The following is a 26,083-nucleotide window of genomic DNA, read 5'->3' on the forward strand; positions in this document are numbered from 1 at the left end:
GTAGCTATTAATGGGTTAGGTGAAGATAAGAAAAAAAAATTACATATCAAAGAAGACTTGGAGTTTGGCATCAAAGTTTTCATCTGATATCTGTTCCCAGAAGAACCTGAGCTGATCCTTGGTGATTGCATCGCCGGAGATGTTGTTCCGGTGAGCTAGTGCTCTAAAGAGCTGGTCAGCAAAGTCTTTTGATTCCTTGTTCATTCCTAAAGAAAGTACAAAATTAACATAAATGGAAACATACAGCATAAACGTAAGTGCTCAAGTTAAAAGTTAATATTTACCTAAGCATTCCCAAAACTTGGACGATGGTAAGAGACCGTTGGAATCAAGAGAGAGTTTATCAAACCGTTCCTCCACGGCTGGCCATGCGGCGGTCTTGGTGGCGATGAACTTGAGACCTTTGAGAGCGTGGATGGCGGCGGAGCTCGTGCGCTCAACCCGCCTCACGGCGGGGGAAGGGCGTCGGGAGAACACGCGGCGGAGCTCGCGTGATGCGTTCTTGATGCGTGAGGAGGTGCTACGGAAGAAGGAAAGTGAAGTGGACTTGTTGAGGCTGCTCTCGAGCGTCTTCTTGGTCAAGAGTGTCAGCTCTGGATCCTCAAGATCCTGAGGTCCTCCTCCGGGACTCGCTTGCTGGACGCTGTGAACGGCCACCGAGTCATCCCTGATGTCTAGCGTGATCTCCACGTACTCTTCGTCTCCACGGCCACCACCGACACCGCTGATACTGTTGCTCCTCCTGGGGAGATCCTCAGCAAATCTAGCGTTTTTCTTGGACGCGCGTTTTGAAGGGCCAAGCGGGCCGCTGAAGGCGGAACGGTTGCTGGGGATGGCTGCGTTGTTGGACTTGGTGTCTGAGTTAGTTCTTCGTAGAATCCCAAGTTCATGGTCGTTACCTGAACTGCCTCGTCTCATATTGCTTCAAATCTACTAAACCAAAACAAAAGATGATCACTTCAAGCCACAGAGATCTCTTCAAGAGTAGCAATATTTGTGAGTCTACTATACTAATAAAGAGAGAATCTCTGCTCCCAAAAGGTGTTTGATTTTTTTCTTTTTTTGTATGTGGAAGAAATTGAGTCTTGCTTAAAATATATAAAGACTAAATGAGGGAGATCGATGAAATAAGTGTACATGCAAATTGCAATTCATAAATATGTAATAAATACCGGAAGGTAGTGCGAAACTATGGATAGATGGACATCTCTTGGTCCGGTCAAACAGTTTACTATCCATTTATTTGGACTTTTTATTCATTGTCTTCGTATTTGTTTGTTTACATTTATAATTCTTCTCTGTTTAATTAGAATATTCCCACCGAGTCATTTTTATACATCATCACCGAGTCGTTAATGTGTCCACATATATATCAACCCTGTGTGAATTTACACAGAGGAAAAGAGAGAAGAACTATAGATGGTTTACTTTATTTAGGTCTGTCTAAACTTGTAACTAGAAAATATAGGACTCATTTACTCAAAAAACACTAGTGGGCTTTTCAGCTACAAGTTTGCTTATTTTGGCAGTGGAAGGTCTCTCAACTTCTCAACTATTGGCCATTGAGGTTCTCCTCACAGCTTTCAGGTTCAACTATATGGAAGTTGCTTATGCAATGTAGATCATCGAATATGGTCTCAGATTTTCAAAGCCTCTACTCACACTTTAGCACTAGTAGGGTTTGTAGTTGCCTAATTGGATTGCATGCTCCTATTAGTTCCTTTAGTGTTTACCGCTTGATTTTATAGTTGTGGTTTTTTAGCCATTTTGACATTTGTATCTGGTTTATTGAACAATTTCTTCATTGTTGAAGAATAAAATCTAATCTATATCAACCCTGTATGAATTTGCACAGAGGAAAAGAGAGATTCACATTTCTTAGAAGAACTAGATGGTTTATTATATTTAGGATTGTCTAAACTTGTAACTAGAGCTGTGGAACCTTATAAATGTGTTGCTTCCGACGTTTGACATGTAATCTGTTTTCAGTACATACCGCACCTAGAGTTATAGCCGGACATCATTTATGTACAGTTCCATGTGAGATGTCTTTACTTTGAAATCCTTTTTTCCTTGTTTCCAATACTAGAAGAATAGTCATGTACTCTCTCCGTATTAAAATATGGTGTTTTAGATTCTTTTTATATTTAAAATTTTAATATTTAAATTTTTAATTTAAGTCTTATTTTAAAACTAAAACCATAAATTAAAAATTTGAAAATATTAATGGTAAAACTTTGATGGGATACAAATAAAACCAAAAACAAAACGATAAAAATATGTTTTCAATTCTTATTAATATGTATGCAAATACTAAAACAATCTTTTAAATAGGAAAAATGTATTATAGATGTTATAAATGATTTCCATCTATTTGGTTTTCAGCAATCGTAGTGCAACACGTCGATTTCAGATCCGTAAGAAACTATGCGAGGACACTTCGAAGTCTATCAAGCGCAAAAGAAACTAACAACCTCAATACGCACATGGTGATCAGAATGAGACATATCAAAGCATATCTCCTAACTCCTAAGTATAAGGTAGTTAAGACAACCAAGAGCTCTTGGCCTAGTGGTAATGGAACTCCAGCTGGAGTGTCCGTCCTGGGTTCGAGTCGTCTTGGCCACCTATAACCGTGCGTGCCCGGATGGAAGGCCTCGTGGGGATTAGTCTGGGCTTACCGCCTGGAAACCCCCACGGTTATCAAAAAAAAAAAAAAAGGTAGTTAAGACATATTTAGGTATAGTCTAACACGTGAAAGTCAGTGATATATAATTGTTGACATGAAGCGATAAGTAAAAAAGAATATAGTTCAAAAGAGTTTAAAAGACTTCAAGAGGATAGAAATATATTGCTAAAGTAAATAATAACTCCAATAGTTACTTACGTTTTGGTTGTCTTAAAAAAAAATCTACTTTTGATCAAAAATAAAAAAATCTACTAATAGTCTTATAAGTTATAGCCACCATTGTAAACATCAAAGAAATATTTTTTTTTTCTCATTCTCCTGTTCTCTCTGCTGAAATCTCTCATTTTTCTCTTATGTTTTTTCTTTCAAGTTTTTCATATCTTTTCATTTAAATTCTATTTTTTGGTCAATCATTTAAATTCTCTTAATTTTATAAATCTCGCAGTAATAGGAATGCTAGCTACGTTACATCTAGTACACACGTGATAAGAGCATGTTTATTGGTAAGACTCACTTAAAGTTCCTTAACTTTTAAAGAAAAAGAGAGGAAAGAAAGAAAGAGAGAGTGAGAGAAAGAAAAAAAGAAATCGGACGATCAGAAAAAGAAAGAAAGAGAGAGAACGAAAAAAAAGAATGAATCTATGCAACACGTGGACCAAGGGACGTAGCTTGCTGTCCTTAAATAAGGTACATCTCTTGTCTTTTCTTCTTTTTTTCTCTTATTTTAATTGTATTTAACTAGATTTTGACCCGCGCTTTCAAAGCGCGGGTTTATGTTTGGTGAAAATTTTATATAATCACATTTATATAATCCGTCTTGTATATGCATTTATATAACCCGTCTCATATATGTGTTTTATATCCAGGTTTATGTTCGGTTAAAACTATATTGTACATGTATTTTTAGGTTTTTAATTTTGAATTAGATATTTTAAATATAAATCAATATAACAGTTTTATAGTTTTGATCGGTGTTTTGAAACCCGACTCGAACCTGCGGTTGAACGAATTACCGGTTTGTAATCCGGTATTTTTAATATTGTGATTTTTTCTAATGATAAGACAAATTTGGTGATCATAAGTTGAAAATTTGTTTAAAATATATTTATATTTTTCAAAATCGTTCTAAATGATAATGATTATTGTCAAAATTAATAATTTTAGAATTAGAAAACCGGTGGTTAATAACAGTATCAAACATGGAAATAATCGATGCAGTATCAAACAAAGAAATAATCGCAGGCCGAAATTAAATTAGGAAACCAGTGATTAATGACAAACCAAAAAATAATTAAGAAGAAACTGGCGCAGAATATCCAGAATACCCTTAATGAATACAAAGGAAAGATTATTCGGTAGGGATAAAAAAGTAAAAATCCAAAACATGCTTGTACTTTAATAGTATAGATGTTAAGCAACTTAGTTAAAGTACATCAATAAACATGCTCTAAGTCTTGGCACAAAGTCGGTATTTTGCGTATAGATGATTTCTTACCGAAACCTTTTTTTTTTTACAAAACCATCTTAGACACCGGTTCAAATACATGTTTAAAGATAACTTTTGTCATCAGATAATATTTTCTTCTTTATTTTTTCTCTAGAATTGAAGTATTAAAATGTGTGGTTCGTGAACTCTGTATGATGTAAATCTACAAAAAATACAGATTCCTCAAAATAAAGATAAATCCATGTTTATATCATTGATAAACAGAGGTGGTGTTTTTTTTTTTTTAAAAGAGGTTATGTTGCTCGTTCCTTATTGTGCAGGTTATGAATCATTCAAGACATTGAAGCAGCTGGTACCTCAAATTCGACTTCTGTAGGTATGGTTTTCTTATCTTTTATGAGCTTAAGAGATTACAGTTCCAACGGCTAAGAGGAGAGTAGGATGGGATAGCTCCCTCCCGGATTAACCTGGTGAAGTGGTGATGATGGAAGGCTCCGTAGTTGCGCCTACAACTTGGCTATGTGGCCGATGAGTCAAAGCTACTAAGCTTATGGTTGTACCGAATTTTTGCTTAATCCTTAGCTTGTGTAATTGTAATGACCCATCTGGGAAGTTCATTAGATCTTTCAGTTAAAGAAAATGAGATAAATCCAATAGCATTCTTTTGAAAATGGGAGCCTAACGAATAGTAGCTGACAAATTAGGTTTCAATCTCTTGTTTCTTATCCTTAGGCGTTAAGTAGCCATCGTATATATACTCATACAATCTCGAGTTTATAGGAAACTTTACATAACCGAAGATATAGCTAAATCATAATATATGGGATGTTAACATATCCCAATACCCCCCCTCAAGTTGGAGCATACAAATTTTGAATGCCTAACTTGAGAAGAAATGCATCAAACTCCTTTCGTCCCAATGCCTTGGTTAGTATATCAGCCAACTGCTCCTTCGTAGATACATGAAATGGTTTAACAATACCCCGAACAATATCATCTCGAACAAAATGACAATCTGTCTCCACATGCTTGGTTCTCTCATGAAAAACTGGATTGTTGCTAATATAGATAGCCGGCTTACTATCACACATGATCGTCATTGGTTCTTCATGCCGAATCCCAAAATCAAGCAACAATGTTTTGAGCCCTCTAAGTTCTGCTGTCACCTCCGCCATTGCGCGGTATTCCGCTTCTGCAGAAGACCGAGAAACTGAATCTTGTTTCAGTGATCTCCATGATATAGGTGACTCTCCAAACTGTACAAAGTATCCCGTAAGTGATCTTCTAGACAATGAACATCCTCCCCAGTCAGAGTCACACCATCCTCTAATGTGTTTCGGTGAATCAGCGCGCAACAAGATCCCTTGTCCCAACGTCCCTTTTAGATACCGTACCACCTTGAGTGCTGCTAACCAATGTTCCTCTCGTGGTGCATTCATGAATTGTGATAAAACATGTATAGCATATGTAAGATCAGGTCGTGTCGCAGCTAGATAGATGAGACGACCCACCAGTCGCCTATACGTTCCCGGATCAGCCAATAATGGTCCATCAGCTTTGGCAAGCTTGTGGTTTTGATCAATGGGAAACCCAGACGGTTTACAACCAAGAAGACCAACCTCATTAACTATGTCCGTCGCATACTTTCTTTGACATAGATAAAATCCAGCCTTGCTTCGCGCCACCTCTATACCCAAAAAATACTTCACTGCTCCAAGGTCTTTCATCTTAAAACAAGTAGCCAAGTAATCCTTGAACGTTTTGATTGCTTGAGGCGACGTTCCAGATATAATCAAATCATCAACATAAACCAATATGCGCAATCGCACCCCTTTCTTAAAGTATACAAAGAAAGTGTGATCAGACCTTGACTGAGTAAACCCGTATGCTAGAAGCGCCTGAGATAACTTAGCAAACCAACACCGAGGGGCTTGCTTTAGTCCATATAGTGATTTTTGTAGTCGACACACACGAGTCTCTCCTTTATCTCTAAAACCTGGGGGCAATTTCATATACACTTCTTCATGCAGATCTCCATGAAGGAACGCATTGTGAACATCCATCTGATGGACTTCTTGATTCTCCTTAGCCGCAATATCAAGAAACAATCTCACTGTTGTCATGCGTGCTACCGGCGCAAATGTTTCTTCGTAGTCAATCCCTTCTTCTTGGTGATTTCCCATCACCACTAGACGCGCTTTGTATCTTTCTATCGTCCCATCAGATTTATACTTGATTGTAAAAATCCACTTACACCCAAGTGCCTTCTTTCCTGGAGGCAGATGCTCTAGTCGCCATGTATTTGCTTCTTCCAAAGATGTAATTTCACAATCAACCGCAACTCCCCATCTCTCATCCTTCATCGCTTCAGCAAAAGATCTAGGCTCCATATTAGCCGACATAGCCACCACAAAGTCCAAGTGTTTCTGTGTAAAACGATCACATGAAACAAAGTTACAAATTGGGTATTTCGTACCTGAGGATGGCTGAGGCGCGGGTGTTGTCGTAGAGAGAGAAGAGGGTTGTAAAGCAGCAGCCGTTTGAACTACATAGTCTTTGAGTCTAGTAGAAGTGTACTTCTGTCGATGTCCTCTACCAAGGGGTACAACAGAGTCTGTTACTGGAGCCTGCGACTGCAAATTCTCAGTACTCGAAGATGTGCCTAGCACTGGTTCAGTATTACTTTGGATCTGCGTCTCATCCTCATCATCACTCTCCAAGCTTTCTCCTGTCGGTGGTACACCTAACTCTCCGTTGGAGACAGGAGCTACATCACTAACCGCATACGGGAATGTGGTCTCTTGAAACACAACATCTCGTGAAACAAAGACAATGTGACTTTCTAGATCATATAATTTCCATCCCTTTTTCCCATATGGATAGCCCAAGAAAACACACCGCCGACTTCGAGATTCAAACTTATCACCTTTATGATACGAATTATGTGCATACGCTAGACATCCCAAGACTTTCAAGTGCTTGTATCCTGGCGCATGTCCGAACAATACCTCAAACGGAGTTTTATTCTTCAGTAATACCGACGGAGTGCGATTTATCAAATAAGCAGCTGTGAGTACACATTCACCCCAGTATTCTATTGGAAAACTTGCCTGAAACCGTAGGGCTCTCGCAATATTCAAAATATGTCTATGCTTGCGTTCCACTCTTCCATTTTGTTGTGGTGTATGAACACATGAAGTCTCGTGTATTATACCTTGCTCCCGAAAATATCGTGTAAGACATGTAAACTCAGTCCCGTTATCACTCCTAATCCTCTTAATCTTCTGAGAAAACTGTCTTTCGATCATTGTGATAAAATTTCGAATTTGCATAGGCGCCATTGCTTTATCAGCCAGAAGATACAACCACACAGCTCTAGAATGATCATCTACAATTGTTAGAAAGTATTTGGATCCACAGAATGCTGTAGTTCGATATGGCCCCCATAAGTCACAATGAATCAAATCAAAATTATCTTTTGCATTATTCAAACTGTCTGGAAAACACTGCCGAGTTTGCTTAGCTCGAAAACAGACATCACAATTCTTAATAGAAAGCTCATTATTACTACTACTAGATGATCTCCGAACTCCAGGTATGCATTCTGTTACTTGAAGAGACGGATGACCCAACCTATTATGCCATAAAACCAAATCCTTGCAAGCTTCAGTGTGTAGGGAAGTCACGATCTCCACTCCTTGAAACCGGTACAACCCTTCTCCCTCTCTCTTACCCGCTCCAATCAGCATCCTCGTGGCTCGGTCCTGCAAAACCATGAGTTTATCAGTTACTTGCCCCACCAAATAATTGTCTGTCACAAGTTGTCCAAGCGAAATCAAGTTCGTATGGAATCCATCAACATAATAAACATTCTGCAGTGACAATCGAGATGTCACTCGAACAGTTCCCTGTTTAAGGGTCAAGACATCAGCGCCTGCAGGTAACATAACCGACACTGGCGTAATGTCCCGAACGTCCTCGAGCAAGTCCAACTGGCCAGTCATGTGGTGGGTCGCTCCAGTATCAAGTATCCAAAAGATATCATTACTCTTACCACTCAAGTTTGCTGTTGATTTCCCCGCATTGATGAGTTTTTGAACCGCAACCCACTGATCATCTGAGAGTCCAATCAATCCCTGACGATCATGTTCTGTTATCTCACTCGTCGATCCTGCCGTAGCTGTGTTCACTTGTGCCGCATTAGCTCTGGTAGGAGCTCCACGACCTCGGCCAGCTGATGATGGTGACGAACGATAATCTGATCGGTTTTTACTCCGTTCTCCCCACCATTCAGGGAACCCGATCACCTTGAAACATGCAGAACTTTCATGTCCTGCTCTACCACACACCGAGCACTGTTTGGACCAGTCCCGAGTTCCTTGTCCTCCACGATTTGCAGAAGTATCATTCGAGCTCGGCTTCGAGAGCTCTCTTGTGTAAACTGTCCCGGGCCTCCGATTGGAAGAATTCTGAGCCGTGAAGCTCATCACCGGATTGTCAGCAGTAGTGTTCGAACGCAAAGTCTCATTCTGAGACACCGTCTGATACACACTGTCAAGGTCTGGAAGAGGAGTAATTGCACATATTTGTGAGCGAATCACTCCATGAACAGAATCATCCAATCCAGATAGAAAATCATGTACGCGCAAGACCTCTCTCTCCTTCTCATGCGCAGAATTCAGGTCACATTCACACTTATTACAAGTGCAAATTTTAGAGTTCATACACTCCGCAATACCATCCCACAACTTTGTCAGACGGCCGAAGTAGTCATCCACAGTTGATCCGTTTTGCTTACATGTAGCAAGCGAGTTTCGGAGTTGCTGCAGCCTTGCTCCACTCTTGAGCGAGAATCTCTTCTTGATTATGTCCCAAAGATCTTTAGCTATCTCCCGTGTAGATATAGAAGATCGCAGCTTTGGATCAATAGTTTGTTTGATCCATCCTACCAGGAGGTGGTTATTTGCAGTCCAATCCTCAAGGTATGGTGAATCAGATGCAGGTTTCGGTAGACTTCCATCGAGAAAACCGAACTTCTTTCTGGAACTAAGCGCCATACGCAGGTTCACAGCCCACTCATCGTAGTTGTGACTGTTGAGCAGAGGGTGAGAGATGACTGCACCCGGGTTGTCGTTAGCACTTAGGTCGTATGGAGTTATAGTCTTGTACTTCTGTTCTTTGTTTGTCGCGAGCGCCATTACTCTGTTTCGTTGATTGAAAAACAGAGCACCAGAGGTTTCAGTCGAAGGTCTTTCTCCCTTGCGATTGCAAGAAGAGTTTGATCAAGATCAGAATCAAAAATCTAGAGAGAATTTGTGTTTCTAGGTTCAAGCTCTGATACCATGACAAATTAGGTTTCAATCTCTTGTTTCTTATCCTTAGGCGTTAAGTAGCCATCGTATATATACTCATACAATCTCGAGTTTATAGGAAACTTTACATAACCGAAGATATAGCTAAATCATAATATATGGGATGTTAACATATCCCAATAGTAGCAATAGAGAATTGCAGCAGCCATGAACAGATAAGATGTCTACTCATGAAACAAACATAGCTTCGAGGCCGCCACGAGAGAAAAGTCACTCTGAGAGACGCACAATTTAGCAAAAATAAAAAAAAAAAACAAAAAGAAAGAAAGAGACAGGAGAGATAATATGAGGACAAAACATATGTGATATAATTGAGGGCACATACAACAAGTAGATGGGTTTTGTTTTGTTTGTGTCCCTATTTTAAACAGGACCGCTGATAAGGAAAGGTGGCTAAGAAGATATGAACTCGTTGGAATCTTAATTTAAATATCTCCTTTGCTATGCTCTTTGAATCTTTCCACATGCAATTAAACTGATCCTAAATTCCAAAAGACATACCATACTAAAATCTTACGTTACCATAATACATACTTCGTACACCCAAAAAAAACTGAAAAAGATGTTTATCATCATATTACAGAAGATCATTTGTCCGATTGGTGATCATGTCATGTCTATGATATTCATGATATATTTAGATGAATTTGACTAATGTATTTGAGAAAATTGAGAAAAGACTAAACCATATTCTAAAATTGTAACAATGATATTTTAAGTAAAACGAATAAGAAGGTAGAGCTTACGTTCCAACTTCTACAAGTAGACAACATACTATGTATAGTTGGTCAGCTGATTTTCAATCTAACTTCTATATTTTTGGCGTATTTTCCTTTCCTCACACTTTCTTGTATGTTTGATTACCTTTTGGAGAACAAAAAAATCTTTGCCGTCACGGCCAAAAAATACCAGTCATCGTACATATTACAGCTTGAATATTATACGTGATTAGTCTAATGCATATGTGATTTACGTACAAATCCTTTACACATAGAATGTGAACATCAATCCCTAACTTTACACGACGTAGCTAAACCTTCCATTAGATTATTTAGATTAGCAAACCTTCTCCACATGTGCGGTTGAATATTTGTTTGAAACGCTTCTGTTGTTATCTACTACGTACGCGTATTTACCTTATTTCAAAAAGACTTACTTTTATAGGCATGAAGGTCGATTGTTATTCTATACGTAGACAATGACATGTGCCGTACGTATTTAGAATTAGCCGTGTTTCGTGGACTCTGGAAAATCAATCTACATAGGAATTTCTCAGTTCTTGGTTTTTCAAATTTTAATGTTTACTTTTTTGAGAAAATTTTAAAAGTTAAAAAGATTTTCTTCTATTATAAATTTAGAATAGCTAAAGAGTTAGTAGAACCAAAAAAAAAATGATTGACTATGATTAACACGGTCTCTTGATTGGGATTCTTAACTTTGGTTAAGAGACGGTAACTTTTCTTAGATTTTAACTAAGAAAAATTAAGAAACGTCTTTTGAATAAGAGATATAAAGACTGTCTCTTAACACAAAAGTATAAATTTTTTAAAAAAATATCAAATCATGAGTTAAAAACTTCGGATAAGAGATCAGGGTTAATTATACCCTCGAGAAATTATTGACAACATTTCACTATCTCACAAAAGTCAAGCTGGGCTGCAGATGGAAATTACTATTTTTATCCACTGGAGCAATGTAATATTCACATGTTATGTATGCTTTTGTCACTTTAATAATATATGCACCAAATTTTAACAAAAACAAACTATTGTAATATTTAAGAGCATTAGCCGTGGGAAATTCTCAATAGAGTTCTCAAGACAAAAAAATGTAAAAAAATAATAAAAGACAAGAAAGAGAAGGAGAGTCATCCCTTGTGGGAGATACTCAAGAAGGACAGTCTCTTTAGATGTTTTCATATTAGTGGCTCTACAAATTTTACAATACACATGTTATACTATCAATAATGTTGTTCTAAGTTATTGTCAATTCAAAGAGTTCCCACATAACTTAAACTAAATGTTGTAGAAATTAATTGTTTTTGTAACATCTAAAATATTAATTATAACTATATTATCATTAACATATATGGTTTCAGTTTGTAGCTTATTTATTATACCATATATTGGTTGAAAGCAAGAAAATACTTCATTTTAGAAAGGAAAAACTCGTTGACAAGAAAAAAAGAAATGAAAAACTCAATTTAAAATAATGAAAAAGGGGTTGGCGTTGTAAAAACAAAGTGGATTTTGATATTATATTGTCAATAACGACATTGGCCCCCCTCCCCTCTTTCAAACATGAGTTAGTGCCTTTAGCTTCTAGAACCTTTTACATAAGATTCTTTTTAGTAATTTGTTAATCTTCCATTACCAATAACTCTTTTATACTATATATATAACATACGATGGATCCACGTTTAACAATACAGTAATTAGGAGCAATTGGTTCATCCACATTGCTTTCTAGGACTGCTTAATCTCCTTTACTGCATTAACTTGAATTTGCAAATTCATTTTGGCTAGAATTTAGAAAACATGATTCAGAAACGCACTTCACCAGTACCCATAATAATTGCTTTAAATGGCCTACAATTGTTATGTTTACTTCCTCTTTTCTTATGATTTCAATCATATGGAAAGGTTTTGATGTATACCAAGTTCAAGGATTACATCATCAAGAAGAAGAAAAAAACAACTCAAAACGAAAGTAATCGATAGTAGATTGACGGGAAAATGTCAAATGAGTGTTTCCGGTTAAAGCTTATTCGGGATCATCTGGAGAAACAAAAACAAAAACAAAACAAATAACCTTAGGCTTTTGTAGCTCCTCCGGCTTTGACAAGGTCTTCAAGAGACTTGAGAATCTGTGACTCGCTCATCCCATCCAAATTTACACACCTCTCCACACCCATATCTGCATACGCACACAAAATATGGACACGTTGTAGATACTAGTTGCCAAAGTAAAATACACGTGCCTATGTTTCATGCTTTCATCTAATCCCTAATATAGTCACGCACGAAGAAAACAAAAGAAACAGAAAGAACAACAACTTTAGGTATGCATTATCACAAACTATAGATTCTGACATTCACATGAAAGACAAATATGAACTACGGAAAAAAAAAATCACATCCTTTAACTATCACCTGAGAAGAAATCATGTAAAGTTAATTGATGGTTACAAACATTACATTTTCAGCCAAGGCCCTAGAGGTTACATACAAGAATCAATTCATCTAAACTAAGCACTAGCCAATATGCATATAACATTTTCATCGTCGTCACTACCATGACCACATTCATATCAAATCTTTAAAGAACATACAGCATGTTTTACCCAATAAGCACAATAATCCTCCTCTACTCTATTTGCATTGAACATTTTTCAAGCCAAACGTTCTCTAGGTGCAGCAGTATAACTTACAAATGATTTTGAATCTTGGAGCCAATGTGTATATTCAAACTCTAATCAAAGAGAAGAGAGATCAAAAGCCTAATTACCATATCGCGCCCACATCTGAGGCTGGATCCCACTGCATTCGCGGATCAGGAAGGGGAACTTAGGGTTTAGAGACTTCAAATCTCTGTAATTCTTCTCCACGAACGTTCTGGAAACAACAGCAACAAATTGAAAACCCTAACGGAAAATTGAATCGTTCGATCTCACAGATTTGATTCGATCATCGGAGACGAGAACGAAACCTGGCGGAAGCGCTAGCTGGGGAAGATTGACAGAGAAGGATCCTGAGCTCTTTGAGAGACTTCGATACGTTTCCTCTCCACGCCATTGCTTCTTCTCTTCTTCGCGCAACACAGAATCAAAGACGAGACGGGACCTGCTGTGGTGTGGTAGATGGTTCAGGTGAAAATGGAATTATAAAATCTATTGGGCCGTGGCCCATTAAAATGAGTCGGCTTAGTTGGATTACAACCAGGCCTTTGCTCGTTTCGGGTTAAGGATCGGTTGGATTATCAAATCTAATAAAATAAAATAAAATTCTCATTTTTTTTTCTTTAAATATAATAATAAAAGATCTAATAGTATGTTTTATTTATTTTCAGAGATAAATAATGTATCTCTTTTTTTTGTCAACGATAAATAATGTATCTATACTTTAGATATTTATCAGCTTAACAAATATTCTAATAGGAGTTGACAATAAAAAATAATAGGAAATTTCAATAAATTTAAGTATTATAAAATTTCTAAAAAAGTGAATTAATTATGGTAAACTAACATTTCCATAAATCTTGTTAATACGTTACTTATTAATAAAAATTAAAATATGGTAGATATGGCAGAGTTAATTATTTATCATGTTAACAATATCTTTATATTTATCAACAATACATATGTTCTTTCCTTTTTATTTTTTCTAGATAAATATATATTTCTATAGAGAAAAGGAAATCAAGTTTTTGAGACCGCTATAAATACAAGTGTAAGGGTTTGTAAGATTATTCATTCATACAATAATAAGAAACCCTAAACTTGGTTCACAACATCTTTGCAGATCACAATGGGTGACAATCAACACGACGACAAGAGCATTGAGATTTGGAAGATGAAGAAGCTGATCAAGTCCCTTGAAGCTGCTAAGGGTAACGGAACCAGCATGATCTCACTCATCATGCCTCCACGTGATCATATCTCTCGTGTCACCAAGCTGTTGTGCGGTGAGTACGGAACCGCGTCAAACATCAAGAGCAGAGTCAACCGCCTTTCTGTCTTGGGAGCCATTACTTCCGCACAGCAAAGGCTGAAGCTTTACAACAGGGTCCCTCCCAATGGTCTAGTCCTCTACACCGGCACCGTGGTCAACGACCAAGGCAAGGAGAAGAAGGTTACTATTGACTTTGAGCCTTTCAGGCCCATCAACAACACTCTTTACCTATGTGACAACAAGTTCCACACCGAAGCTCTTAATGAACTGCTGGAGTCGGATGACACGTTTGGTTTCATTGTAATGGATGGGAAGGGGACTCTCTTTGGAACTTTGACTGGTAGCACCAGTGACGTGCTTCACAAGTATACCGTCGATTTACCAAAGAGTCACGGAAGAGGAGGGCAATCAGCTCTTAGGTTTGAACGTCTGGGTAGCGAGAAACGCCAAAACTACCTGAGGAAAACAGCTGAGCTCGCCACGCAGTACTTCATCAACGCTTCAACAAACCAGGCTAATGTCTCTGGTCTGGTACTTGCTGGTTCAGCTGAGTTCAAGACCAAGCTAAGCCAGTCAGGTATGTTTGATCCCCGGCTTAAAGCTAAGATACTTAACGTGGTGGAGGTTCAGCACGGGGGAGAGAGAGGTTTCAATGAGGCTATCAAGAAGTCATCTGAAGTTCTTGCGAATGTGAAGTTCGCTCAAGAGAAGCTTTTGATAGGAAAGTACTTTAATGAGGTGAACCAGGGCACGGGGAAGTATGCGGTTGGCGTGGAGAACACGTTAAGCGCTTTGGACGCTGGTGCTGTTGAGACGCTGATCGTATGGGAGAATCTTGACATCAACAGATACGTGTTGAAGAACAAAGTGACTGGCGAGACTGTGATAAAGCATCTTAACAAGGAAGGTGAAGTCAGTAGTGATTTTGACGTGGAGGACAAGGTGTTGATGCTAGAGTGGCTGGCTAACGAGTACAAAGGTTTTGGTTGTGCGTTAGTGTTTGTAACCAACAAGTCGCAGGAAGGGGATCGGTTTTGCAAAGGGCTTGGAGGAATTGGAGGGATACTTCGTTACCAGCTTGATGTGGCTGTCTTTGATGAAGCAGAGTATTTGGATGTTAGTGATGATGATGAGTCTGAGTCTGAGTCTGAGTAGCAATCAAAAGAATCCCCACCTTCTCTGGTTCAGGAAGATGTCACACCACCAAGATTGAACCAGCCTGCGCGGGCTAGCGGGGTCACGCAGAAGATAACTCGAAATTAAATGAAGCATCTTTTTACCACAGTAAGTGATATCTATTGAAAGTCTCAAACTTGGTCTTGTCTGTTTTTTTCCTAACGGTTAGGTTAATATTTAAAAATGGTATTAATACAGGTGAAGAATGAAAGAGTTGGAGAATGAAGAAGTCTTGATATGGTTGTGTTAGCCTTGGTCATGTCGTGTGTCTGCGACATCTATAGAGCTTTTTTGGTTTTTTTTTTTAATCTCAGCATTATAATAACATTCTCTCTTTGTGAGATTGGTAGCTTTTTTTTCCCCTAAATATACTCTCTTGTGTGTGAGAGAAACTCTTATTGATTCGGTGTCCTGTTTTTCCTTTTATTGCAATGGATGTTTTGTGACTTTGTGTTGATGAATAAGTTTTGTGTAAGCCCAAAAAATGTGACTAAGCTGAATCACTTTTTAAAATATATATATCTTTCCACAACTTCAGCTCAAAGCCTCAAACACACTCTTAACAATGAACTTATAGGATAAGTTACCGAAAAAGTAAATACAATTAACCAAATCAATTCTATTAAAATAACACATATTGCACTTTGATTCAACAGCACATATATATAGATTGGACATGGTTGTTCTTTACAAAATCATCAATAACCATGAAAGTTTTTTATTTGGGGATCAGAGTTACTTACGAGAAACCTGAAAGTTGCTTAGCCAGGATTCTCCAAGTCATTATTGTTGTTGTTATCACCAGCAGCCAAAAGCCTAAGGAAATAGGGGTAGTATAAAAGGTGTTTGATAAATGTGTAGGTGTCACCACTTGGAGCCACATAAGGAACAAGGAACAGCAACAAGACAAGCAGGAAGATGACACCGATACCCAAAACGAAGCAACCAAGCAAAGGGACGTGGCTTACCACTGCATATGTGCCAGCCATAAACGCTATCGACATTGATGTAAGCGCAAGTGCGAGAAATGGAAGTGTCATGTAGTACGCTTTGAGTATAATAGAAATATCACCGAGCTGTGCCCAAAGGAGAGCAACTATAATAACCATGGAAGAGTACATTGCCAATGTGTCGCAGACAAGAAAGACTTTGAAAGCTATTTTCTTGGTCAAAACGGCCATTCCCAAGTTGGGAGCAGAACCGTTGTAACCACCTGGTAATGCGAGTCCTGCAGTAAAAGTCATGGTGGCTACAAGAGTTGCAACCAGCAAAAGAGTATTGACTTGATCTTTGTACCTCCCACCATCTGCTAACTTCATGATTATTCTACGGTCATTTGTAGTTGGACTCCTTGGTGTACCACCACTCCTCAAAGCCAACCAAGTCAATCTCTGTACATACAAATACACAGATTAGTATGGAAAATTTACACATGGCAACTCGGGTTAAGCTAGTTTAAGTAATTTGGTTTACTTGACTTGTTGGATCAAATACTCAGTTATATCAAATACCACGAAAAAGTTTAATACGCACAAGTTATTTGACTTGAATCGTTACTTGTCAAAATCAAATGCTTATCTACAAATTACTTTGATTATTTGAAAGTATCTGAAAACAAAATATATGTAACAAATACTTTTACCTTTTAACGAGTAAAAAGTACTTTTTAGCTAGTAACAAATACGTTTTAGGAGATACCACGTACTTAGTAACAAATATTTTCCAGAACAACTAACAAGCGTAACACATAACTAGACAAGCAGCGAACAAGTATTAAAATAAAGGTCCCTTTAAATAAGGCTATTTGATATTTTCCATGGATTTAAAAATAATACTTCCTCTGTTTTAAGTTGCAGGTAGTTTAGCTAAAAACACTAATATTAAAAAATTGAGTATTTATTAAAAAAATATAATTTAATATATAAATTCAACCAATTATAAAATAACCAACATAATTTAATTGATTACACTCTATTCAGTGAATAAAAAAATTGCATTGAAATATTCAAACTAATTATATTTTGAAACAATTTTTTTACTAAAACTATTTACAAGGAAGGAGTAAAATTTGTTGATTTGTTATTTCACTTGATAATGCTAAATATTTGATTTTTTTTTAAAAACCATGCCCAGCCCAGTAACTGGTGTTCTTTTTTTTTTTGTTGAATAAAAGGGAAAATAAAAGAAAAAAACTGGTGTTTAGTGAAAAATGCTTCACATAACCTTGAAATAGTTTGAAACTACCTTGAATGGAAGAAACATATTACCTGATGGAATACATAGTTTGAGTCAATCTTATCCTCGGCGACATCCAAAGCTGTGAAACCCTTGTTGTTTGTTTTCTTAAGGTCAACTCTTTTGTCCCAAGTAAGCATACTCACAACTTTAGGGTGCCAATTTTTGGTGGCTAGATGTAACGGTGTATTTCCACCCACATCTTGTTCATTAATCAACTTTTTCTTGTTCTGATCCTTATAATTTTTTAGGATAAACTTGATGGGTTCAAGTTTTCCATTCCTTGCTGCAACGTGAAGAATATTTTGACCGTGTTTGTCAAGCAACTCAAGAACCTCCGGACAACGTTTAAGTATTTCCTCAAGAATTTTGACATGGCCATATTTGGCCGCCATATGAATGGGAAACAAGCCATCATCATCGCTGAGATAAACCATGTCTAGATATTTGTCCAAGAGATAGCAGATACCTTCATAATATCCTATGGACGCTCCAAAAGAAAGACAAGTCCGTCCTTCATCTCTCAGGTCAATAAGACTTGCATCTTTGCTGAGTAAAGCGGTAAGGATATCTGGTGGAGAAATAATATGAGTACCATGCATGAACAAGAAACTTAAGGGTTTATATATATGTTTAGTGCGTGGCAAATTAACAACAAACCTTTCCTCTTAGCTTTCAATGCCGCATGTACGATGGATCTTCCTCCCACCTTTGAACGTAAATCAGATGATTGGTGACACATAGCCGTCACAAGATCTGCCTCTCCAGCTTCTGTAGCAAGGTACAAGGGAGAAAACCCATCGCTGTTGGCAACGAAAGACAAATCTTTCTCTGCTGAGACCAAACAGGAAGCGACCAACATATGTTTCTCCTTTAAGGCAACATGTAAAGCAGTGTCTTGGTTTTTGTTCTTAGCAAAATATATCCTTTTTGCAACACCGACATCATTACGAGATATCTCTGTTATGAAACCAACTAGATGCAACATAACATCAAGATGGCCTGCTCTTGCAGCAACATGGAGAGCAACTTCATCCTTCTGGTTTGACTTCATTAGCAAACTTGGGCATTCGTTGATCAGATAACGGACTAGACTGGCGTGACCCGATGATGCAGCAAGATGAAGCATTGTATTCCCACGATCTGTCACTAAGCGTGGAGCAAGTCTAACGTAGCTGTAGTTATCTCTCACGTAATTTAAATTACCCGCTCTTACGGCAGACATCGTCTTTGGATCCATCGATATAGTTTCACCGTTTTCTTCGAAGATAGTGGACAGATCGAGAGATGGTGTGGATATAACAGTGTTTATTTCAGTACTATCCATAACTGAAATGGTCTAATTGAACAAATCCAATTGGGCTATGGAAGGATTATTTGGCAGCTCTATTGATATACAATGGGTTTTGAATGGAGTTTCTCTTATGGAGCTAATGAACCGAATTTCTTATTAGTTGTCTGGGTTGTAAGACCGATTCACCAGCATAAAACTTTCAGCAAAATCTGTTGCAGAACCTTTGGTCTAAAACATGCACGAGTTAAATCCAATGCTTTAAGCTCACAAACGCAAGTAATACTAATCTATAATTTAGCAAGTAGAATAGGCCAAAGGGATAATATCAATTCAATCAGGTAGCCCAAGTTCACAATGTGTAATAAGCTTTAAACTGAACAACTTTTATTTGCTGTTAATTCTTTGGCTTGAAATAAAACAAAATAAAATGTTACGGAATTAAAAGAGAGGTGGTAAATTAATTAATTAAATTTGTACGAGGAGAGGAAATAGTAAAATCCGACAAGAAGTTTCGCAACCCCTCCTAGAATCTTCTGGTCTCTCTCTCTCTCTCTCTCTGTTTGTCTTTTTGTCTCTTTGGATTGTCCCCCCTGTTTCTATGCAGATGCATTACGCAAATGAAGGGTGATTTCAAAACGGAGACGATGGAGATAGACTCCGGTGATACTTTCGCTCTTGATAAAAAACCATCCAGCGACGCCAGAGATTTCCTCTCCGCCGCTCGGAGGCTCGTCGATCAAGGCCACCCTTCCCAAGCTCTCCAAGCGGTACTCTCTCTTTTTCTTAAACATTCTTCTTCTTCTTCGGATTGTTCCATGTGTTGACGTTTTAGAAGATACCAAGTTTTGTCGTTACTATCTTCTTCTCAACAGGTAGTGATGGCGATGAGAACTCAAGGAGGAGATGAGGCGGTACTTCATATACTCAACCGTACCCGTGAGCTTTACAAGCGTAGAATCCAAGAAACATCAAGCGTAGATCAGCTGGCTTCTATATTTGCAGAGTGCGCCATTACAGAAGCAGAGCCTCTTGGGCACGAGCCAACATCATCATCATCAACAGACTTGTGTGGCACCAGAGAAAGAGTCACAGCGGATGCTCGTGGCGTATCTATTCTGGATAAAAGCGGTAGGTCACAGATCATGCTTGATGCCTTTGCTGACGGTAGCAGCTTTATCTGTCTGAAGTGCGGTGGTCTGGTGAGCGTCCATAGGAGGGATGAACACTATGCGTACTATTGCAGTGGTGTCTGATATACAGTGATGATTCTATTTTGTGCTTCTGTTGTAATGTGTTAATTAATGTGTAACGCTTACAATCTCAACATCCTATAGACTTGTAATGATACTTATGCTTATCAAATAAAAGCTTGTAGAAAAGACATTGAATCATATGTTTCTTTAAACTTTTTTTTTGTGTTTTGTATATTTTATCATTTACAACAAAACCCAAAAACAAATAAACTGGTAAGTTCTTTCTTCATACAAATAATATATGCAACTTGAAGATGAGGTTTTACTGATTTAGTTATGTATAAGAAGATGTCAATTTTATCAAACACGAAAAAGAACAATCTAACTCCTAAATAGCCTTCTGCTATCCTCCACTAACTTGCTTAAATAATCCTAGAAAAGATTGATTACCTGCACCCATTCACAGGTAGAGGAGCTTGAACACAACAAAAAAAAACATTTCTCTGAAGAAACTAGATCACATGATCTTCTCAGGCAGAGCCTTATGTCGAGGTTTAGTCCTGACAAGTGTTTCGTCACTGTGCCTGATCCACTCAGAGAGCCTCCACCATGGCTTTTGCCATTTCCATTTGAAGTGAACAATCCACTGGTGATGGCTTCTCTTCCACCTCCATTCCGTAAGGAGAGCTCTGCCTGCAAGTACTCGAGCTGTTGGCGCATTTTCAGCATCTCAGTGGACACAGGATCTCTGTTTACCTGTTTTTTAAGGATATCAGTTATCTAATTTCAGACAATAGTTAGTCTCTTGTATTGACATGACCATAAGGGAACAACAGCTTACGATAGGTTTGTTCCGGATGTTTCGAGCACTGTTTGCATATTTAAGAGTGTTAAGAGTTTCCTCAGCATTAATATCTGCACTGCAGGACTGATACAAGCTGGAACCAGAATAGCAAGAGTTAAAGAAACTAAACGAGCATATTAACATATAAAAGTTCTAACTGCAGATATACCTATCATCACAATTCTGCTGTTGCCTCCAAGAGAATCCTATAACCATGCAAAAGTTTTGAGAAAGAAGCAGACACTGAGCAATGTGATATATATTCAAGAAAAACTGAAAACAAATATATAAGCTGCAAAAGACGTGTGAGTTTACTGTCTCTGTAAGGAACATGAGCACCTTCTTTACGCTTTTTCTCGTCTCCGAGAGCACTGATGACATTACCAGGCGCAAGGAGGTCTTTATTTATGTGTACTCCTGTCTGATAAAAAACAAAACGCAACAGAAGAGCACTTACCTTCTTTGAATCTCATACCGTCAGAGCCAGTTCGTTTGGCTCGTTCTGAACCGGCAAGGTCCACTAGGTGCAACTTAGCACACAGATATTCTTCTTTCAAACTCCCACAGCCGTTTTCAGGAGAATCTCTGTTGATCTTGCGCATTTGCTCCACAGTGATAGTGAAAATGGCATGTGATTTGTAGACATTTCAGCTTGTCATAGCAGCTTAGCCAGCTGGCGTATTGCCTTATCCACAGCTTCTAAACCTCTAACTTTGAACATTGTCGCCTTGTCATGACCCGCATCATCTAAAGCCCTTATGTGAAGGAACCCGAAGTCATAACCATCTGACCTTCCCGGTTTTACGCCCGTCCTCTCCCGGTACAAAGAAATTAGGACAAGGATTCAAAGGAGCTGAGAGAGCATCGTCTATAGCAACTGCTTTAGCTGTAAGAAGTGTCCTATATAATCACCAGTGGCTCCTGGAGCTTCTAGAATGTCAATACCAAGCGACATACCAAGTCCAGCTATAATCTTTGTTGGTGCTGCTACCATACAAGGCCACAAACCATGCTTCTCTTCAAAAGGAGGAACCTCTATTCGAATGCCACAGCCTCGTAGAAGAACGAGATTGGCAATGTTCTTGCCTTGTGCAACTCTCTTTGCATTAACCGGGTGAGAAACAAGAATGCGTGAGATCTCCCTGGACAAAGAGAGAAGTGATGTTCAAAGAAGGTGATTCTCTTGCATCATGACTTGTGTTTCGGATTGGTTTTGTCTTGAGAATCTCTTTACAAAAAGATAGGATTTTAAATTAAACCAGACCGGATTAGGATATAAAATAGACCGGTTTAGATTGGACAGGGACACAGGATTTTGTACTATATGGACATTGGATGGGCCACTACACAAACTCTATGTTGGATTACTAATCAAATATTTTAGCTAAGACGGTAAGGCTCATTATTAGTCAGCGTAGACGTGTTGGGCGATGGGATCGGATCAATTTGCCAAAGAGTTTACGTTGGCTTTCTTCACTAACGTGTTGGTCAGCTGTAATGACATGTTCTACTAAACTGGCCATAGCTTTTGAGTTAAGACAGAGAGTTCAGAATATATATGAATCTAACTCTCACGTAAAACTAACTAGCTAACTAATTTCAAATATAGCAAAGAAGAACAAAGACACTCTGTGACTTAAAAGATGCATCAAAATTTATTACGAACAGAACAGCTTAGTAAGATGTAAACTCATTGATACTCGGTTCGGATCTTTCCAAAACCAAGTTGTTACTGTTTAATAGACGAGAAAGAACCGTATCTTAAACTTCACTAAAAAAAACTTCGGACTCCACAAATCGTTGGTGCTATCCTTTTTAAAAGTTAGTTGGACTTCAGCCAAATACCCCCAAATTAAACAAACCAGAAGAAAATCATTAGGACTCGAATTTTCTAAGTCTAAACATATAAAACATAAAGAGAAAATATACAATGACATTAAAAAAAAATACAAACTGTAAAATCCATGGATGAGATAATATTTTAGTTTAAATTCACAAATCTTATAAATGTTTGACGTACTTGATTACTAACTATTTTAAGTATTGTGATAGTTTATTCACGAGATTCATCGTTCTAAATTTTGGTAAGAATCAGAAGCACGTCCACTTTTAATTAGGCTTCGTGATGGAAAATTAACGGAGACTCGTGTTGGTTAATAACTTAATATGGTGTATGATTTTTGGTATCCAGTATTCATCTTTGATTTTACGTTAACATAAAGTGGAAAAAAGAAAGAAAAAATCGAGTCAAACCGACACAACCCGACACATAGAGATGGCTACATTCATGAAAATCTCACTTTGCTTGTGATTTACAATATCCTCGTTGTGAGAAAAAATTTGGAGTTTGGTATGAAGTGCGCAAGTTGCACCGCTCATTCCCCACTAAACATTAGTTGACCTAATTAATCCTAAACAAACATTTTTATTTCTTCAAAATGGTCGGCACTTATTTTTCTTTGTTTACAAAGATATTTATATTCTAGTTGTGCTTGTTATCAGATATTGATATTGTGATATGTTTTCGTTTTTATTCAGTCGGTTGTGGTATATGAACGTGCAAAGTGAAAGTAATTCACTTGAACCAAATTAACACTTGTTTTTGTCGAGAACTTCTTTTTACGTAACATATACATTATACGAGTTTGTTTTATTCTGATGTTGACACATAGTTAGCTGAATCTTAAAACAGCTTTATACCAAAGTTTTTATGTGAAAGACCAAAGACTTATTGTCCTTGGTACTTCAAATCCTAGCCTCTCTGTCGACATGATCTATTTCATCATGTTCATCCATGTAGTAATTAATCTATTTGACTTTTAACTACTAATCATGCATTTTGTGGCGTCTGACTAAATATTTTTCCTTATACATACAAGTTATTCTAACTAGGTCCACAGATACACATTTGAGAATTCGATTACGTCACCTAGAGCGTTAATATTGTCGCTATAAATATGTTACTCTACTTTCAGCTCGTAAACTTACCAATCAGGTGGACAAAAATTTAATCACTAATTTATTCTTTTACTCTGGTCACTATTTAAGTGAAGGTAAAACACTATTAGTTTTGAAGTGGGAATGTCAGTTACTCTGATATTCTCGCTATAATTTTTTTAAAAAACAAGTAGTGCGGGATGGACTTTTGTTCGGACCGCATGTAGAATTGTGAAGATGATAATATGATGTGGTTAGATACATCATTGTACATAAAATAGTTTTATTTTTTTAATTATTAAAAATGTAAAAAAACATAACCACTACCAATAAACTAATAGTATTTTACTCTTCTCTTTTATATCTGAATTATTTAGCTGCTAAAACTAGTTATACAAAAATTATTATAAAAATAATTTATATAAAATAATAAATATTGAATGTGTTATATATGCCTAAGTTTTAAATGTTACATATTTATATAAATATATATATATATATATATATATATTTTAACAGATAAATTATCATTTTACTTTATATATATATATATATATAAATATTATTTTAATATAAATGGTTTTTAGTTTGTAAAATATAAAATATTATATATATCTGTAGTTACACTTTTTATTATATATGTGGCTATTTATATTTTGTGTTGAACCGTTTATTTTTTACGAACCACAGTTGTACCGTATTATGCGTTTTTTTTTTCACAAACCGCAGTTAAACTGTACCGCAATTAAATCGCACCGCAATATGCATTTCACTTGATCTGTACCATTCAGATCCTAGCTTTGTGTGTGTGATTGGTTAATGTCAGAGTAAAATGGTGGGAAAATAAAGTGGGAAAGAAAGGAGATATTTTTGAAAAATTTGGAGTAAAACTTTCTACTTGTTTAAGGTTCTGACTGTAAAATACTTAGAGAGTAAAAAAATTAGGTGGAAAACATTTTACTCCTAGTTACTCTACAAGTTTGCCAATCAAGTTAAAAAGTTATTTATGTGTCTGATTGACAACTAGTAGCGCAAAACAGAATACTAAAGAAGAGTAAATGAGTGAAAAAGAGTGGAGTAAACAAAATAATAATTAAAAAATAAAAGGTGGAACTCAGCGTTAATGAGTTTACTCTTCCAAAACCATGAGAAAAAAAGTAACTCCTTTCCTTTTTGTCGAACGGTAATCAGCGCAAAATTATTAAAATATCATTAAATTTTATTTTACCTAATTGGTAGGATTTCAGCTGAAAGTGGAGTAAATATTTTCCACCCATAAATATTATCGTCATTGGTGTCTTTCAATCACACCCTATGTCTTTTATTCTAGTTACTATTTAAATAGAGTAAAATGTACACATAAATTTACTCTCTCACATATAAGAGTAAACATATTTACTCCAATTTCTTCTCTTTCCCATTTTTATTTTTTCTCCTCTTTTTAACCTATTTATTTTTCTTCCATTTACTCTAGAATATCCAGTCACATCTTAAGAGTGTGATCGGTTTAGGGGGAATAAAGTGGAATAAAAAAGAGGTGAAAAACAGATGAAAGTAAAATGGTTGAAAAGAAAAATAGAATAGCTAGTGTTACTCTAGTAAAACTTGGGGTGAAAAATAAGTGTGTATATATCTCTATCAAAATAGTAACTAGAATAACGATGAATAAACAACATTTCACATGATCAGTAATATTTGAGTGGAACTTATGATTCGAATGGTAAAAGTAGTTCAAGTGGTGTAGATCATGCAGATCAAGCGGAACAAATGCATATCAAGCGGAACAAGTGCAGATCAAACGGATCATACATGAAAGATGCAGAACATGCAGGAAACATGCATATCAATAAGAAAAAACAATTATTATAATTTTAAATGATAAAAATCTAAGTAAAGTAGATTAAATGTTTAAAAGATTATAATAAATATATCAAATATATAATATATAAATATAGTACATAAATAACAAAAATTATTGCACTAGATCCATGATATTACAATTTTGAAATAAAAATTTAATAAAATATATCTCTTTCATTATTGTTCTTATTTAAATTATATTACTATGTATTTGCATAATTCATATCATAATTAAATATCTAAATGAAATATATATATCTCTTCATAAGTATACATATTTAAATTATATTGCTATATATTTGCGTAATACAAAATATGAATCTTTTACATTAGTATACATATTTAAACTATATTAATATAGATATA

The 26,083-nt window shown here is 36.7% G+C and overlaps 5 protein-coding genes and 1 pseudogene across 5 annotated transcripts; 2 read left to right on the forward strand and 4 right to left on the reverse strand.

The window, feature by feature from the left end:
- Positions 1 to 39: 39 nt before the first annotated feature.
- Positions 40 to 1,155, reverse strand: LOC130495594 (respiratory burst oxidase homolog protein D-like). The gene is made up of 2 exons (XM_056987011.1): positions 285 to 1,155; positions 40 to 206 (listed from the first exon to the last, which is right to left on the reverse strand). Exons 1-2 carry the CDS (start codon positions 916 to 918, stop codon positions 40 to 42), a joined length of 801 nt encoding a protein of 266 aa, XP_056842991.1. The 5' UTR covers positions 919 to 1,155.
- Positions 1,156 to 12,138: 10,983 nt separating this feature from the next.
- On the reverse strand, positions 12,139 to 13,377 carry LOC108810927 (NADH dehydrogenase [ubiquinone] 1 alpha subcomplex subunit 2). Its single transcript, XM_018582995.2, has 3 exons — positions 13,217 to 13,377; positions 13,016 to 13,122; positions 12,139 to 12,424 (listed from the first exon to the last, which is right to left on the reverse strand). Exons 1-3 carry the CDS (start codon positions 13,300 to 13,302, stop codon positions 12,321 to 12,323), a joined length of 297 nt encoding a protein of 98 aa, XP_018438497.1. The 5' UTR covers positions 13,303 to 13,377; the 3' UTR covers positions 12,139 to 12,320.
- A 588-nt stretch (positions 13,378 to 13,965) lies between these two features.
- Positions 13,966 to 15,756, forward strand: LOC130495952 (eukaryotic peptide chain release factor subunit 1-1-like). Its single transcript, XM_056987626.1, has 2 exons — positions 13,966 to 15,462; positions 15,553 to 15,756. Exon 1 carries the CDS (start codon positions 14,035 to 14,037, stop codon positions 15,331 to 15,333), a length of 1,299 nt encoding a protein of 432 aa, XP_056843606.1. The 5' UTR covers positions 13,966 to 14,034; the 3' UTR covers positions 15,334 to 15,462; positions 15,553 to 15,756.
- A 134-nt stretch (positions 15,757 to 15,890) lies between these two features.
- LOC108807923 (protein ACCELERATED CELL DEATH 6-like) lies at positions 15,891 to 18,916 on the reverse strand. Its single transcript, XM_018580146.2, has 3 exons — positions 18,250 to 18,916; positions 17,622 to 18,160; positions 15,891 to 16,745 (listed from the first exon to the last, which is right to left on the reverse strand). The coding sequence occupies exons 1-3, from the start codon at positions 18,914 to 18,916 to the stop codon at positions 16,116 to 16,118; spliced, it is 1,836 nt and encodes a 611-aa protein (XP_018435648.1). The 3' UTR covers positions 15,891 to 16,115.
- Positions 18,917 to 19,487: 571 nt separating this feature from the next.
- Positions 19,488 to 20,277, forward strand: LOC108810112 (uncharacterized; annotated as a pseudogene).
- Positions 20,278 to 20,398: 121 nt separating this feature from the next.
- On the reverse strand, positions 20,399 to 21,171 carry LOC130496603 (uncharacterized). The gene is made up of 3 exons (XM_056988803.1): positions 21,090 to 21,171; positions 20,918 to 21,014; positions 20,399 to 20,832 (listed from the first exon to the last, which is right to left on the reverse strand). The coding sequence occupies exons 1-3, from the start codon at positions 21,134 to 21,136 to the stop codon at positions 20,509 to 20,511; spliced, it is 468 nt and encodes a 155-aa protein (XP_056844783.1). The 5' UTR covers positions 21,137 to 21,171; the 3' UTR covers positions 20,399 to 20,508.
- Between the last annotated feature and the right edge of the window lie 4,912 nt (positions 21,172 to 26,083).

Source organism: Raphanus sativus, chromosome 6 (genome assembly GCF_000801105.2).
Source record: "Raphanus sativus cultivar WK10039 chromosome 6, ASM80110v3, whole genome shotgun sequence".
NCBI lineage: Eukaryota > Viridiplantae > Streptophyta > Magnoliopsida > Brassicales > Brassicaceae > Raphanus > Raphanus sativus.